The sequence below is a fragment of the Perca fluviatilis genome, chromosome 12, assembly GCF_010015445.1.
Source record: "Perca fluviatilis chromosome 12, GENO_Pfluv_1.0, whole genome shotgun sequence".
Lineage (NCBI taxonomy): Eukaryota > Metazoa > Chordata > Actinopteri > Perciformes > Percidae > Perca > Perca fluviatilis.
This window is the reverse complement of record NC_053123.1, coordinates 6,051,590-6,068,507: the sequence shown is the minus strand read 5'-3', so window position 1 is coordinate 6,068,507 and position 16,918 is coordinate 6,051,590. Positions and strand designations below refer to the sequence as shown.

General features: G+C 42.1%; 1 protein-coding gene across 4 annotated transcripts in view; it reads left to right on the top strand.

Moving 5' to 3' along the window:
* Positions 1-16,918, top strand: part of slc4a3 (solute carrier family 4 member 3) — a 95,888-nt gene that overhangs the window by 43,853 nt on the left and 35,117 nt on the right. For 3 of the 4 annotated variants that reach the window (XM_039818628.1, XM_039818629.1, XM_039818630.1), the window contains one exon: positions 4,004-4,230. In XM_039818628.1, the coding sequence (XP_039674562.1) occupies positions 4,004-4,230 (227 nt within the window). Of the gene's footprint in view, positions 1-4,003; positions 4,231-14,008; positions 14,769-16,918 lie in introns of those variants that run through there. The other variant, XM_039818631.1, reaches the window with a different exon arrangement.

Here is a 16,918-nt window from a genome sequence, read left to right as displayed (position 1 = left end):
TGGTTAGCAGTGAGCCAAACTTGTGCTAACGTTAGCATCGGGGGCTATGTAGACGGCAGTGTGCTGTTTTCGTGGTAAATAAAATGGCCTGTATATTACCGACAGGGCTTCCAGGTCAGGTGAGCAGTGCTGGGCAACGATCCTGCGGTTGGTACTCCATTCATTATGCACAAAAATGCAGTCCTCCGCCTCTGGTCTTGCCAGAGTTCTTGTCTCGATCCTGCCGGTAGCTAGCTAGCTCGGCCTGCTAGCTGCCGACAACAATCCATGGAGCGTCTGGTCTGGCTAGGTCCTCCGGGATGTTATGAGCCGCCTGGAAGGCTCTCGTAACGGCTGTGTTGTATCGTAGTTCTATATTGATTAGTTCAGTGTGGCTGTACTTGTATAAATATACACCGACAGGAGAGCTTGTAGCCGCTGCACAATCGCGCACCGCCATCTTTGTTGACATTAGTGAATGTGTAGCGTTCCAATGCGTGTTTTGAAGTGTTTTTTTCTAAGTAATTTAAATACTCGATAATGTCAGTTTGCACATCGTTAACACAACAATGATGATATTATCGCAGACGATATATATCGCCCACCCCTATACAGTAGCATGAAACAAGAAAACAAAACTACAAACATATGTAAACCAGGTGTGTGTGTGTGTGTTTGTGTGTGCGTGCTGTGTGTGTTTGTGAGTGCTTGTGTGTTGGGGGGGGGGTTATTGTATGCACTTTGTGTTAAACAAAGTCTGATAGATTAATAATGCTGAAATAGTCATTAGATAGTTGCATGCTTGTTCTCATTTCTGAAGGTTTGAAGTATGGACGCCACTGTAAAGCTACTCAAGATGGCCTTCTCTCATGGTCAATCCGTGGTTGATCACATGATGAATAAGTGTGGCCCTGATCTCATCAGAGATGGCTCTCCTTTCTCTTCTTCCCTCCTCCTCCTCCTCCTCCTCCTCGTTGTTGTCCCCCGTCTCTCCCTCCTCCTCCCTTTGCTCTCTGTCTGTTGTTGGCATCCATTGTTCAAAACAGGTAATCTGACCTTTGACCTGTGTATAGGCCTATACTAAAGCAGCGATTGGTTAGTGTTCAGTTATGACACAATGTGTTTGCACATGTGAGGAGAGCGTGTGCCCTGGTAAATAAGTGTAGCATTTTGATTGGTTGTGTTTGGAAAAGGGAAGCAAGTCACTTCCTGCTTGGGTTTTGAAAAAAGTGTTTTATGCAATTGAAAACTGAGTGAAATAGCTTATGGTTTTAGAGATTTGATGTGTAGTTTTGCTACAAAAGTCGTGTGACAAGAAAACATTTTGTGTGTAAGCAGTTGAAAAAAAATATTACAGTTTTTCACAGTCGATTTGGTACATTTCTCCAAACTCAGCTAACAGCTCTCAAAACAGTTAACACAGCAAACTAAACACACTCTTATGTTGGCGAAACACAGCATTTTATTCTAGTAATGCATTTATTAAAATTCAATATTAACATCAAAACTAAAAGTGTGTTCTCTGTTGATTTGATAACAAATTCAGCTGAAGATACACACAGAAATAAATGAAAATAAGAGTTCTTTGAGTTGAGTTGTCACCCCACAAAAAAATATTATGCAAATAAGTACATAGGTAAATAAAAAAATAAAATAAAAAATGTACTGCATTCATTGAATCAATTAATTTATTGATCATGCCTCTCAATTACATCTGGCCAGAGAATTTCATCAACGTCACAGCAAATATTTTCATGAGTCAAGCATCGTGGGGAAAAACGCCAAGAAAGAAATGTACCAAATCGACTGAGAAAAACTGTATTCTACACCCTGTTATTGTGGCCAGAGAGAAGGCCATCTTGAGTAGCTTTACAGTGGCGTCCATACTTCAAACCGTCAGAAATGAGAACAGGCATGCAACTATCTAATGACTATTTCAGTATTATTAATCAATCAGACTTTGATTTGCACAAAGTGCATACAATACACCCCCCCCGCCCTGACACACAAGCATGCACACACACACACACACACACACACACACACACACACACACATATTCTTTATTCTAAAAATGATACCTTTGGTTTACATATGTTTGTAGTTGTGTTTTCTTGTGTCATGCTACTGTATACAACACTGTGCTACTCTTACAAACATAATGTTTTGCCCAATAAATATTTTCTGTTTTACTGTAACATTATATTGTTTTTTACAGTGCACTTTTCAACCACTCTCAGCAGATTACTTTCCCTCTAGAACAGGGATCTTCAACAGGGGTCCGGGACCCCTAGGGGGTCCTCAGATTCAATGCAGGGGGGCCTCCAAATTGTTGTCAATTTTTGAAAGTCCTTTTCAAAAATTAGAAAGTCTTAGGGCCCTATTTTAACGATCTGAAACGCAAGTATGAAACGCCCAATGCAAGTAGCTTTGTGGGCGGATCTCGGGCGCTGTTGCTATTATACCGGCGGGATAAATGAGTCTTGAGCCCGACGCAAATCTAAAATGGGTTGGTCTGAAGTAGCTAGGTGTGGTTTGGGCGTAATGTGCAATAAACCAATCAGAGCGTCATCTCACATTCCCTTTAAGAGCAGGCGTGCTTGTTCCATGGCGGATTGCTATTATAACGGCGGATTTGCCTGGCGCACGCCAGCGGGAGCTGTCCAGGATGCGGCAAAGTAATAAATGCCCGTCTTGTCCGGGTGGCGATGTTGCTGCGGCCTCTCGGGCGCATCTCCTCAAGTCTGGAGAGGATTGCTGCAGCCATGGAGCTTGGGCCTCTAAACGCACCACCTGCTCCTGTTGTGCCCCTTCCTCCTCCCCCCACTCCATCTCCGTCCACCCGCTCCACCTTTAAAAACAACAGTTGACAATCTGCTTTGACAGAAGAAACAAAATCACATCCAAATCAGTACACATATATACACATCAAATCAATACACATACACATATAGAGTACACACATCATTGTAATAGATTAAATAGAAGATGGGGCACCTTTAAAGGACAGAAAAACGACAAATGAATAAATCAAATGAAAAGACGATAAAAGATTATAACAAGACGACACCACATAAAAGCAAGTCTATAAAACTTAAAACTTTGTTTTAAGAAGTGATTTAAAATAAGTCACTGATTCAGCAAGCCTTAGTGTCTATCCTTTATCTGAAATCTTTCATTAGGAATGTGAGCAAATCAATCATTTATACTGTCTTTAAGGCTACGATGGGTCACTAAAGGCTCCTGCTGAAATCTAGATATTAGACCATCTGGCACACAGGCATAATATAAACATAAGGCTGTAAATTATTGTTGTTTTTTAATCGTAAAATGATGTATGAGTGTGTGTGTGTATGTGTGTGTTTGTGTATGTGTATGTGTATGCGTGTGTGCTTGTGCGTGTGCGTGTGTGTGTGTGTGAGTGAAAACAGCTGAGGATGACTCAGAGGGTTGGTGAGGAGATGCTGGCCTGTTGCTGTGTTGTGAAGCCCTCTCCTGGTGAAGACATAGCAATGCAACCCAGAGCCTCAACACAGCACTTCAGTCAGCACAGCAGCAACATTTGAACATTGTTCGATAGTTTATCTACATTTGACCAAATTCAGCATCTAAACCTCAACACTTTATGGTGACGTTTGATAATCTTTAAATTAGGGCTGCTCGATAATGGAACAAATCTTAATCACGATACTTTTGGTCAATATTGAAATCATGATTATTTAACACAATTACTCATTGTCTTTTGGAAAGATTTATAAAAAAACAAAAAAAAAAAACAGTGAAAAAATAGTGAAAAAAATAGTGAAAAAGTTAAACAAATCAACAATACACCTAAGAACTGTGAAATTTCCCTTCATACTTTTCACTTGCAAAACGTAACGTGCAAAATAATGTTTTTTCTCGATTAATCTGTTTTCTCGATTTTGTGATAATTAGGAGCCGGAATTGTAATCACGATTACAATTTGTATTAATGGCACAGCCCTACTTTAAATTCACCAATATCTGCCTTTGCTTTCTGTCAGTGTTCCCCCAGGATCACACCCCTCGAGATTAAACACGACCCGCGGCTGGTTCCGTAGGAAGCCCGTCCACCATCGTGTGGCGGGCGCCCAGCGGAGCAACTATGACCTGCGGGAGCGGATCTGCATCGGCAGCATGACGGCTCTGGAGACGGCCGTCTACCAGCAGGTGCCCACTGATGAGGCCGAGGCCCAGATGTTGGCCAGCGCCGACCTGGATGACATGAAAAGTAAGAGGGATATAATTGAGGGCTTTACTGAACTTGTTAGGAAGCTACATGATAGCTGGATAATCATTACTCAGCCTGACGTTGTTGTCATGTCATTTCACATTATATATTTCACATGATTTTGCCCCAGTAGTGTATGACGTATCCGTACTGACAATGTCATTGTCAAGTTTTGCTGTAACAGGCTGATTTTCAAGCTACAAATATAACATAGCATGACATAAAAGTACTGTTGCTATGGTTGCTGTACCCTGTGGGCCAGATGTACTACCACTTCAGGTGTATTTGTTTCGCAACGTGCGCGTAAAAGCATGGCGAGGTATGTACAAACAGGCCGCACTGAGGTAAAAGCGCAGACTCCCTGTCGCGGGAACTGAAAATGGCAAAAAGCAGGTGTAAACCTGGAAGCGGGTTTCCTCGCATATGCCTCATGGTGAAATGGCAGCAGTAATCCGAGCAAGACATAGGCCAAGGAGACGAGCTGAAAGGATTTTTGCCACAAGGATCACACTTTTTCAGTCGAGTGAACACAAAATCATTAAGGGTTACAGATTAAGCAGCCATGCAATATTACAGTTACTGGAAGAAATCAAAGATGACATTGAATCTCCGACTCAGTGTTCACATTCCATTCCAGCAGCTGTTAAACTCCTCGCTACATTACAAATATTGGCGTCAGGATCATTTCAAACATTTCAAAAAGTCATAGCATCAGCAGTGGGAATATCGCAGTCTGCACTCAGCCGTATCATAGCACCAGTACTTAACGCTCTGCTACAGCGCAATTTACGGTATAGCGGGCGGAGAAAGGCGCTGATTACCCGATAAGGTTTGGTAAATACGACGTGAGCTGAAGTATCACAGCGTGCACTTTCTGCGGGTTGGCCATGGCGCTGATAACGCTACATTTGCAAATGTACCTACATCTGGCCCTGTGTGTCTTTCATTGGCAGACCTGTCTCCACAGCGCTTGTGTATGGTCTAGCTACACCCCTATCTATTCTGGGATAGAGGAAGCCGCTCTGGCTTGTTTGTATGTCTTTAAACTAATCACAACCGTCGTGAAGCGTGAAGGGAGGGACACGTGCCGGATGTTATTCTTTATCCCAGCAATGTACATCCATTGAGCCAGACTACCTGTGCACTGACAACGTAATTTATAGGGATGCACCGAATATTCGGCCACCGAAAATCTTCGGCCGAAAATGGCCCAAAAGGGCATTTTCGGTTTTCGGACGAAATACTTTTATCACCGAAACAATACGGCCGAAATGTCGTGATGACATAGTGAAAACTATGAAAAGTGCTCTTAGAGTCTGTCAGCACACGTTTCAGTGAGATCTATTCAGATCCTCTGCACTTCATCACAACTGTACTTGATCCGCGTTATAAAGACCATTACTTGGATGCGGAAATAAAGCAGGGCGCACGAGAAATGATCCAGGCCGCGATGGATGCGGAGAACCCGCGTGGAGACGGAGCAGCGCCCAGCGCAGGAGGAGATCAGAGCGCAGAAAAAAAGACTCGTCTCTCTGCACCAGATGAAGGGCATGCACCCTCGTTGTCTGATATGTTCAGGGAAATCCTGCAAGAAAGTGCCTCAAATAATAATAATAATAATAACAATAAGTAATCTATTCTGTTCTTAGGCTACTGTATACTGTATGTGACTATCAGATTGTAGCCATATTTCTGCTAGATATTTTTTTAATTAAACTTTAATATTAATTTATACAATTGCAATGCCTTGATTTTAGTAAAGTTAGTACACAGTCATAGCCATAAATGCAATGGTACTAATAACTGGCTTAATTTCTTTCGGTGTTTCGGTTTTCGGTCTTGGTTTCCTCTTTTTTCGGTTTTCGGTTTCGGCCAAGAATTTTCATTTCGGTGCATCACTAGTAATTTATGTTGACGGAAGCATTCTACGGTCTGTTCTTTCTGTATAACAGACCGTTGCTAAGTATAACAGACCGTTGCCATGGACGGAGTTCCGATCACAGACTCTGGCGGAACATTTTTAAATCAATATCTGTGCTCATACGGAGCTCATACAGCTGATCAGCGGATAACAAGGACAGAGAGAGGGTGAAGGAAATGGGGATCGCCAACATCACTAATGGCAACAGTGCAAACAGAGCATTAGTTAGCTCCATGGTTAGCTCACTCACCAGGGCGACCTGGCCTTCACCGGAGAGCCGTGCTCATCGGCGGTAACGTTATCTGTCGTGACCGGAACTGTAAGTCCTGCATCACCCTTTCAGGGTTCTAACTGGCTATAGTGACCGGCTCGCTCTACATTATCCCTTATATCATGTGTATATATATATATATATATATATATATATATATATATATATATATATATATATATATATATATATATATATATATGTATAGTATATATATAATACCATATATATATGGTAGCTGGGCTACCAGTTGACTAAAACACTACCTTTTATATAATCTCTTTGCTATCGAGAAATAAAGGCTTTGGAGCAGGGGATACGGGAGACGATTTTCTCTGTTTCTAAAATGTAACTTCTCAGATGACTCAATTTGACTTTGCACCCACGCCACAACAGCGTGTGAGGGGGATCTTTGTGAGGTGTCTTTTTCTAGCGTGGTATCTATACTGTATCAGCCAGTCACTGGGCTCTACCACTTCTCCAGCAGACCTTCACTATAGCACCTGATGTGGTTGCTAGGATATTTATGATATAACTGCCCAATCTCTATAGCTGCTCATGTAGTCATGCATGCAACGTGTTTTCATGTTGTTCAGCCTGTGTATTTAGGCTGGTGATTCATTTCCCCAAATTTTCAAAATGCTCACATCCTTTTTTTTTTATGTACTACACTAATACACTACACTACACTAATGACTATGAAGTACCAGCCCAGAATGATAATGCCAAATATTAGTAAGATTAAAGGTATCTAGGTAAATGCCAGAAAAATTCCATCGGTGTATGTTGGCCTGTAGGGGTGTGCAAAAAAATAGATTCATGTTCGAATCGCGATTCAAGCTCTACCGATTCAAAATCCATTCATAGAATTCCAAAAATCGATTCATATAAAAAAAAAGAAATTGTATGTCTACTGTGATCACATGGGAAAAGTAACTACATTTACATACTCTGAATCGTTTTTGAATCGAAAATTGATTTTGAATCGAATCGTGAGCCTAAAAATCGATATCGAATTGTGTCATTTTCTGAATCGTGCACCCCTACTGGCCTGCACTGTGGGATCAGTACTGGACAATGGAACGTAGGACTGCGTGGATAAATGAGTAAATGACTGAGAGGAAGGAAGAGAGAAAACACGTACACAGACAGTATCTGCTGTTTAGGAAATTCAACACATTAGGGCTGGGTATCGTTCAAAAATATTCAATACCGATACCAATACTGTGACTTCAGTACGTTTCCTAAATGATACTTGCTTCAATACCAATTTTCTAAAACAAAAAGAAATTACAACATTACACATTAGGGCAAAACTCTTATAATTTATTTTTTAGTTCCGCCTACGTGAGCCCCGTCTCTGTGTAACGTGGAGTTTTTCCTGCGTGGTCGCTATGACGTGGAGCGTTAGACAGCCAATCACAAACATTATTAGATCTTGGTAGAAGAATGCTGCATGCTTATTGGCTCACTGACACTGATGAGATTTACTCCATAGGTATTGAAATTGGGTGTTGAATGACGAGGCATTTTTCAATACTCGATACCTTAGAGGCAATTTGGTCGGTGCCAAAAAAGTATAGAATTCGGTACCCAGCCCTACCCAACATACATACAGTACACAGACACAGACTGTTACCACTCCGCACGGACACACTCATATTACATGCACAGACTGCCACCCGCCAACAAAACTGCACACTGCCCGTTGTGCGACTCATCATAACAGTCATAATAGTACATAATATGTGCAGTAAGGGTAAGCAGCCTCATCAACATAAAGTCATGATAAAAAAATAACTATGTATAGTTAAGATAAAAGCAGCAAAGAAAAGAAAGAAAGTGTCTATTTTTTGTTTCATCAGCAGCACTCTGATCTGAACATAAATGGATATGACTTCAGACTCTTGGCTCTGTGCAGCTCCCTTCAAAACAGACCGTAAAGGAAGCATCCATTCCACCCGAACAAGCTGGATTCTGTATTCTGTCCATGTTGCTTTTAACTTAGTCGAAGGGTCCGTTTATGTAAATTTTATAGAATACAGAATAGCAATTTCAAGCAGCAAAATATATCTAGAAATTAGAGACAAGTTTGGATCAGATGTTTTCACCTGTATTTATGATTGGAGTCATCTTTTTTTTTTTATCACATTCAGCACCCTCTACTGGCAGTAAAGAATACATATGCCTACACAACACATTCATAGTTCAAAGGAATAATGGCTATTTTGTAACAATATAAACATTTTAAATATCAGTCCATGACTTCTTTCTGACTTCTTTTCTTTCAGTAGTCAGATCCTGGGCAGATATGTGTTTAGAAATATTAAATCACCCGATGGCTTTTTCATACGTGTGTCAACACACACACACACACACACACACACACACACACACACACACACACACACACACACACACACACACACCATATTTTGTTTTATCATTTTCCCTGACTGATTATAACTCGGCAGCTGCTACTCTTTGGTTTGCAGCTCTTTTATTGTGAGAATCCAAAACAGAAAAATAACTTAAGCTCCTTAGTATTATCAGCTTTATTTAATTTAAGACACCTTAATTATAGATACTGGTGTTTTTTGTACATACTGCATATTATCTGTTCTATTATTTTGTCCTGCTAATAGAGCAAGAGACAGTTGTTGTCACTTTCAAACAGCACAATACTAACTGTTGTAATATCAAAACAAAAAATGGAAATATTTCTAACCATCGAAATCCTAAAGTTATACAACAGACCTCTACTTGGAACAAACAGGACTGTCTACTAACTAGAGAATGTTAATGCTGTTTATACAGTATTTTCCCACCAAAAGTAGCTACTTTGTATTTCTTTTAACGTCAACTATAATGAATAACATTCTTTATAAATCGTGTTTCATCTGGATTATAAAACGTGTAATCTAAAATATAACCATAGTCTATTTAATGTCAACAATATTGGAACAGTAATATAAGATTGTTATTAGCCCTGCCTCTTTGAAATAGTGGTCAACCTGGAAACCCTGATGCAACACGTATTGACTCCCTAGAGCTGAAGATCTTTGCCGGGACCCGACGGGACCCAACTGGACCCGATGGGACACGATGGAACCAGATGGAACCCGATGGAACCCGTTCGGTCTTAATTTCTATTATTTTACACGGGCTCGGGCCGGGCTCGGGCTTGCGCTTCGGGATTCGTGGTAAATTAGCGGTCAGCTGATGCGTTTCGTTTAGCGTGAAAATGGATCCTGAGGAGGTGAAAGGGAGGCTGGTCTCTGGAGGACTTAGCCTGTTTCTTTGTTCCAACTTCCAAGTGGCCTATAGCCTCCGTTAGTCATGAATAAATGATGTTAAAACATGTTTAAATTACTCATTTTTTAAGAAAGACAAAGGAGCTGTGTGCGTGCGGCGCAGTCTCTTTTTTCTTTCTCTCCCTTTTTGTGAAGCGCGTGTCCGCGCTATTCTCCGACACTCTAATGATGCTGATAGACGGCCTTTTGTACAGTCGGGCTGTAAACGGGTTCGGGCTTTTAAAAAGCTGTCACTCAAAATGTACTTGTCGGGCTCGGGCCGAACTCTGTCGGACTCGGGCCTTTTCGGGCCGTACTTTTAAAGTGATGGTTCGGAGTAATTCACCCTAGGGTCCTTTGCACCATGACCTCGAGCCAAACACCCCCCCAGAAGCTTTTTTCACCTGGGTCTAACATTGGGAGAGTTAGCGTAGAGTAGCGTTATCAGCGTTCACCACTAGTAATGCAGCGCTGATACGATGGATTGGAAAGTTAGTACAAATTTTTTTTTCTTAAAAAAAGTAGGTTTGGAAAGTTTGTACCCAGAAGTTTATGTAAATAACACTTGCCTGTTGGCTTCTGCTCTCTGCTGTTGTTGTTGCTGCTGTAAGACGAGTGCTTAGGGACATCTACAAATTACATCACCGAAAAAAGATGCAACAAAAATATTTATTAATTTAACTTTTTTTTTTAAGTGCTGTAGTATAACTAGCAGGAGACAAGTAATAATTGAGGTAAGTTTGGAGACATTACCTTATTTAATCATTGAATTAATAAATATTTTTGTTATAACTCGGTGTAGTAATTTGTAGACGGCCCTAAGCACTCGTCTAACTGCAGGTAGCAGCAGCAGCAACAGAGAGCTGAAGAGAGCAGGCAAGTGTTCATAAACTTCTGGTGTACTTACAAACTTTCCAATCCATCGTTTTATGAGAGCATAACCTATTTGTACTACTTGTAGACGTTTGGTATCATTTTGGGCATTATTAGTGGGGTAACTTACAAGATACAAACGTGGGTCCGTTAGCCCCTGCGCTAAGCTATTCAGCTGATAACGCTACTCTAGCTAACTCTCCCAATGTTAGACCCAGGTGAAAAAAGCTTCTGGGGGGGTGTTTGGCTCGAGGTCATGGTGCAAAGGACCCTAGGGTGAATTACTCCGAACCATCACTTTAAGGCCCAATTACAGCTCTACTCCCTTGCTGCTCTGGCGCCGACCATTGACAAGTTTTCTCCCTGCTGCCTGTAACTTGGCTCCACTATGGGCGTCCCACACACTCTGTCTCATGAAAGCAACCCACACAGCTTCTGGCCCCCGCACACACTGTTAAGAATTAGCTTCCGACCAGATAACACAAAGGATGGAGGACAAAGAAATGACAGTATCTGCTCATGGTTTCTGTAAATGATAATCACATTTACAGTAGGATGATGAAGAGAAAACTCCACAATACTCCTGGATTTGTATTGAGTTTATTTTACATCAATGTATATATTCAGTTATTACGTATTGTTGTGACATATGAGACACTGAATCAAATGTGTCAAAACTATACATTGCCACTCATTTCTATCTGAGCCCCACTACAGTTAGGAGGAAATAATTAGCACAATTAGGGCAGAAAACAACACACAACCATTAGCTTATTTACATCTTAAGATTCACACATAAATTGCTATTGTTGGCAGACTTTATCTTACCAAAAGGGTGTAAAGTATCATATTATGACAGGGTAGAGGCCATAGATACTGATCTGCCAACAAATACAGAGTTCAATGTTTAGAATCAGCAGAAAGTAAGATTAAAGCCCCTTACACACCAACCCGATTATCGGCCGTTGGACAGTCTGGCAAGGTCACTGACTCGAGTCTGTTCGGTGTGTTCCCTGCCGTCGTCAGTCGGAGGAGCTGCCGGCCTTCATTTAGGCCGACCTGACTACCAGGGAGGGCAGTCGGACTCAATGACCAATCTGATTGGTGGAGTGCTAACCCGGAAATGACCTGTGGAATGAGCGTGACTAAACCTCTCAAAATCTGACGAAAATCTTTTAAACTGACCTTTGTCAATCTGAAATGAAGACAGATTCAGCAACTGTACGGCCTATTTCTCGCTAAAAATGTTTTCAGAAACACGTTTTGGTGAACTACCTTCGTAAAATATGAGATTGTATTCTGAACGAGCCACCATTTGGTTGAAAAATCAGGGAGCAGCCAGACCCACGTGACGCGTTCGTCCAATCAGCTGCCGGTTTTAATTTTTTGGCCGACAATACAGATTAGCGCTGCCTGCCGTTATGGAAATGTATTACGTCTCGCGCACACGCAGAACGTACGCTCAAGTCAGCGTCGCTTCGGTGTGTTCCGAGGCACTTTTTGGACCTCGGGGAGCCGACTGATCAGTCCGACTGACTTTTCTGCCGATGGTTGGCCGTCGGGTTGGTGTGTCAGGGGCTTAAAAGACATTAGGTGCTGTGACGTTTTGACCGAGTCAATTGCAGCTTGTTGAAGGTTTATATACCCTCCATTATATGTTTATCCTTCTGTAATATTATTTTCATGAAATAACGATAGAAAATGTACCACATCTGTCACGTATCAAGGCCGTGGATAGGCCTCCCTACTGGAAATACGTTCCTGTGAGCAGCACAGTAAGAGATAGAAAGAGAAAATGAATGGAAGGAGAGAGAGGTTGGGAGGCAAAAGCTTGTGTTGCCAGAGAAAAGCTCTCTCTCCCAGCGACCAGGGCATTAATTAACGGGGGCTGCAGTCGATTCCCTTACAGCAGCAACCCTGCCCCTGGCCATTCCTGCTGCAGCCGAGTGATCATTGACTGTTTAGGAACCATCTGGAAACAGCAAATGGGGCACCCAGAGTCACTCAAAAATAGCTATTGGATTTGTAGGAAGTGCTGCTTGACATTGACAGGCCATGTATATTACTGCTGTACGTGTGGGATCGTCAGTTGCACTCACTGTTTAGAAGTTTTTAAGTCTTAGTGCGAGTAGGTTTTAGTCTTATATTGATCTTTGGCTGAAGAAGTTATTTAAACTTTAAAATCACGTTGTCAAAGTGTGCTCTCTGCCGCTGTCTCAGTCCTTAACCTATCTCTTGACGAGTTGGGAGTGAGAGTTGGACGAGTTGGACTTAAACTACTAAACTTATACCCCATTCAAGCCGCCATTGTGAAGTGCAAGGTGTCTTTTTTTGGGGATGGAAATTGATTGAATAATGTGTGACATGTGAGCATAATTGAACTGACTTCCGGAAATGAGAAAGCGAGAAAGAAAAGAAGAAACAGATATAAAGAGAAAGCAGAAAACATGTACATGTGGGCAACTTAATAAGAGAGTGAGGACCTGGATTTGGCAGAAACTGAATGTCATATTCATAAAATGTAATGTGACAGCTGTCTCATGTGAGTACAACAGGCGTTCAGCAGGCCGGTATCGTACGCAGTACTGTGTTACATGCACCCTGGGAGAGCTGGTGACAAACAGCTGCATCATTTCATCAGATTCATTTCATGTAAAAATGAGCTTTGTTTGAAGTTATGCTTGGTAGAAATCTAATGCTGTGGAGGGTTAGGGTTCGGATTAGTGACACATATGGCACTCTGTAGTTTGGCTTATTTGAAGCTAATGTACTTCTATGTGATTTCTGCTGTTCTGAGTTTGTGCCGTCATGGTTGAATGCACTTATTGGAAGTCGCTTTGGATAAAAGCGTCAGCTAAATGAAATGTAATGTAATTAACACACACACACACACACACACACACACATTATTCAATCATGTTGAGCGTGTTTTAGAGAGGGTCCTGTTTAGCTCACACTGAGGCACCTGTTGTAGACAAGTCACACCATGACACCTCATGGTTTCCATGGAGACCCAGAGACAGGAGCGGTACAGCTTGCCCTGATAATTAGCACCATGATATCTCACTAACCAGAGTACTGGAGCTCATTCATTTAGGCTCCACACTCGCAGTATTTGTGCACTTAGAGCTCTCAGTATTTATTTCTGCATGTGTGTTTTTTATTTTATATGGGTGGAGATGCCACCCTTTGGAACTTGACCTCTACCCTCCTGCACATCACATGGTGGGAAAGTGATGGCGGCACTATGGAAACGAAAGGCATCAACTACTCTGCTCCGATCTACTTTCTGTTTGGTTTCCAACAGCCACCAAGATCAATGCGCTGGGGACATCGTTAAAAAAGGGCGGCATTTCCGTTCAGCTGACAGGCACGTCTCACAAAGTAGACCATCCCTTATCAATACTTCCTTTAGGAGTTGCAGCTAAAGTGATTTTCGCTACAGTACTATGTATGCATCTCTCTCATTGTGGATACAGCAGGGGCTTCTGCCTAAGGGTGTAGCTCCAACTTTGCTTTTTGTTTGGATTTAAGGCAAAGCAAAGTTTTTGTCACATTGAGGATCTTGTGTTTTGTATTTCTGGACTGCATTTTCAAGATTTTTCTTGTTGTGCGCTTGTTTTTTTGCTTCATAGAACTTCCTTTTCTGAAGTTGGACTCCCTGAACACAAGCTATTTGTTTCTCGGGTGCCTGAGGCAAAAGCCTTTTTAGAAAAACATTTTGGAGCTGGTTTGCAAAAGTGTACATATAGGTTCTTTTGCACAACCCGAGCAATACAACCGACGTAGGCTAGTGGTCGCTGCAAAGACCCACGCTCATCAGAACTGTGATCCAGGGCTAGCGACGGCGTTCTAGAGTTGGAATCCCTGAATGAGCAGTGTGTCCACTCAGAGAGAGGAGGATAGCAGGAGGTACCAACAGTGGAGATGACAGACGTTGAGGGAAAGGAGAACCAGGTGGCTGGGACTTCTGATAAGGAGCTTGCCACTGACCGCCGTGGATCGGAACGTTGGGGCAGTGTCCAAAAAGGCCTTGGCACCCTAAGGCTGCACCAAATGGAGCACCGCAGCTCATTGACCAACGTGGAAGGGGACTTTGAAGAGTTTGTTTTGGATTTTGATGACTACGACTTGCTGGAGTCAATCCACACTCAAATGGGTTCACCGGAGGAGCCCATCTGTAAGTTGTGTGTGAAGATTCACCTATACTCCTGCTGGGTAGCATTACATTTCTGCTCATTCAATGAAGAGCTTTAAAGTTGAGTTAAAGAATGTTGTGTCAAGCTCCCAATAAAGGAAGTTCTGATGTCATAACACAGTGAGAAATTCACACGTATTAGCATTTTTATTCTATTTTTACGTTGATGATCAATGTACAGGAGCTCACTTGTTTCCATTGATTATGTAGCATGCTGTGTGCTTAATTAATGGCAATATAAGCCTCATTCATGCCCACACACAGAACAAAGTTGTCCCCGGTATTGAGCGAAATTGACACGGTGCTCCACTGCTGCTGTTTCCTGCTTTCTCATTGATCCAGTGGCACCCATTTGGCTTTGGGGGTCAGCCACAGCTAGAGCGGAAAGACATTGCATTGACAAGCAATGTGTAGTTCCGCTGTTTTTATCCCTATTTGGGACATGGCACACTAGTCCTGTGATGAAGCTAGGTTCCAGCCCAAGCAAAAGAAATGAAGGTGATTAGCCTACAATACCTGAGCACATATATAATCGCTAATTGGATTAGGGTTCAATTGTAGCTAAACACCGCTAGGACCAACTGGGTACGTTGGGTAGAAACTATAACTTAAATGATTGACATGACTGATGGTATTGTTTGAATTTTGAGCAGTATTTTATGTTGATGTTGATAACTGTGCCAAATGCCATTGTAATGTAAATGTAAGTTTAAAGCTAAAGTGCAGAACTTTTACATATAAATGAACGTCCGTTACATTAAAGCCCTTGCCATACGAGTTCATACAATTCTGATTAAGCCTATCCCTGCCAGGGAAGGTTCGGCTGTCTTTAGTATACCGGAGTTGTGGTTGTTTGGTGTCTGTGGTGACATTCCCGATGTGGCGCACCAGCAAGACACCAATACAGCTTATTTGTTCTCCGAATGGGTAGTGTATTAACTCCACAACAAAGTAATTACATGTGCTGTCAACCAACCTGACTCACTCACTTACATTTCTTCACTGTGTAGCTACTTATTCTTAACCTGACTCCGCCAGATGGATTGCTTCGCATTTGCTCGGCATATCCATCTGGGAACTTTCCGTTGGAGAACTTTTGGGAAGGGGCGAAAATACTGGTTAGCTGATTGGATAAACCATCTGTCTATCACCTATGTTGGTGATCGACGGGCCAAATCAACCAATCAGATCAACGAAGCGTATGAAAATACAACCACAAGCCCCTGCTGCTGCAGGCAAAGCATAGCTCGTTAGCTCAGCAAGCAAGCAACATGTCGGTAAAGGATATTTGCCGTTTGTGTAACGAGAATTTAGGAATAAAAGGCACCCTTTCAGGTTCCCGGTCCATATTCCAAAAGAAGGATCCAAGAGAAAAAAGCATTAGCGAGCAGCTAACAGAATTAGGGCTACCGCTGTCGGAAAATACTGGTTAGTTGATTGGATAAACCATTTATCACCACCTAAACCCGCCTCAAAACCAACGCTGATTGGCCCGGTCGTTTGGCGAACGGCTCCAAATTTTCTCTATCTCAAGATGCCAGACTGATCTGCGAGTGGAAAACTGGAGCTCGCGAGATCAGGACGGTCTCACCAGGCTAACTTATTCTAGCTCTCTGATTGGTTACAACAGAGATCTATTGGATGGATGGCCTTGACATTTTGTAAAGACATTTATGTTTCGCACACTGGGATTTAGCCAAGTAGGACATGTTCCATGACTTTGGTGATCCCCTGACGTTGGTCTAACACCATCATCAGATCAAAACTTGTATATTGAAGAAATACCCCTCAAACTAAACACATTCATCAGCCCTAGCTATACTTTGTGTTTAGTACTAATTAGCAAATTTCAGCTTCCTAACAGACCAACCCATTTAAGATTTACGTTGGGCGCAAGACTCATTTATCCCACCGGTATAATAGCAACAGCGCCCGAGATCCGCCCACAAAGATACTTGCGTTTTGCATTTCATACTTGCGTTTCAGATCGTTAAAATAGGGCCCACAGTCTTGTTTAACTAGAGCAAGATCTGTGCAATGATCAGAAAGTGATGAGATGCTTTGGGTGTCAGTTGGCCTGGAAAAAACGCCCCTTTATGACTTTGACAATAAAATAATGTCTGAATTAAGAG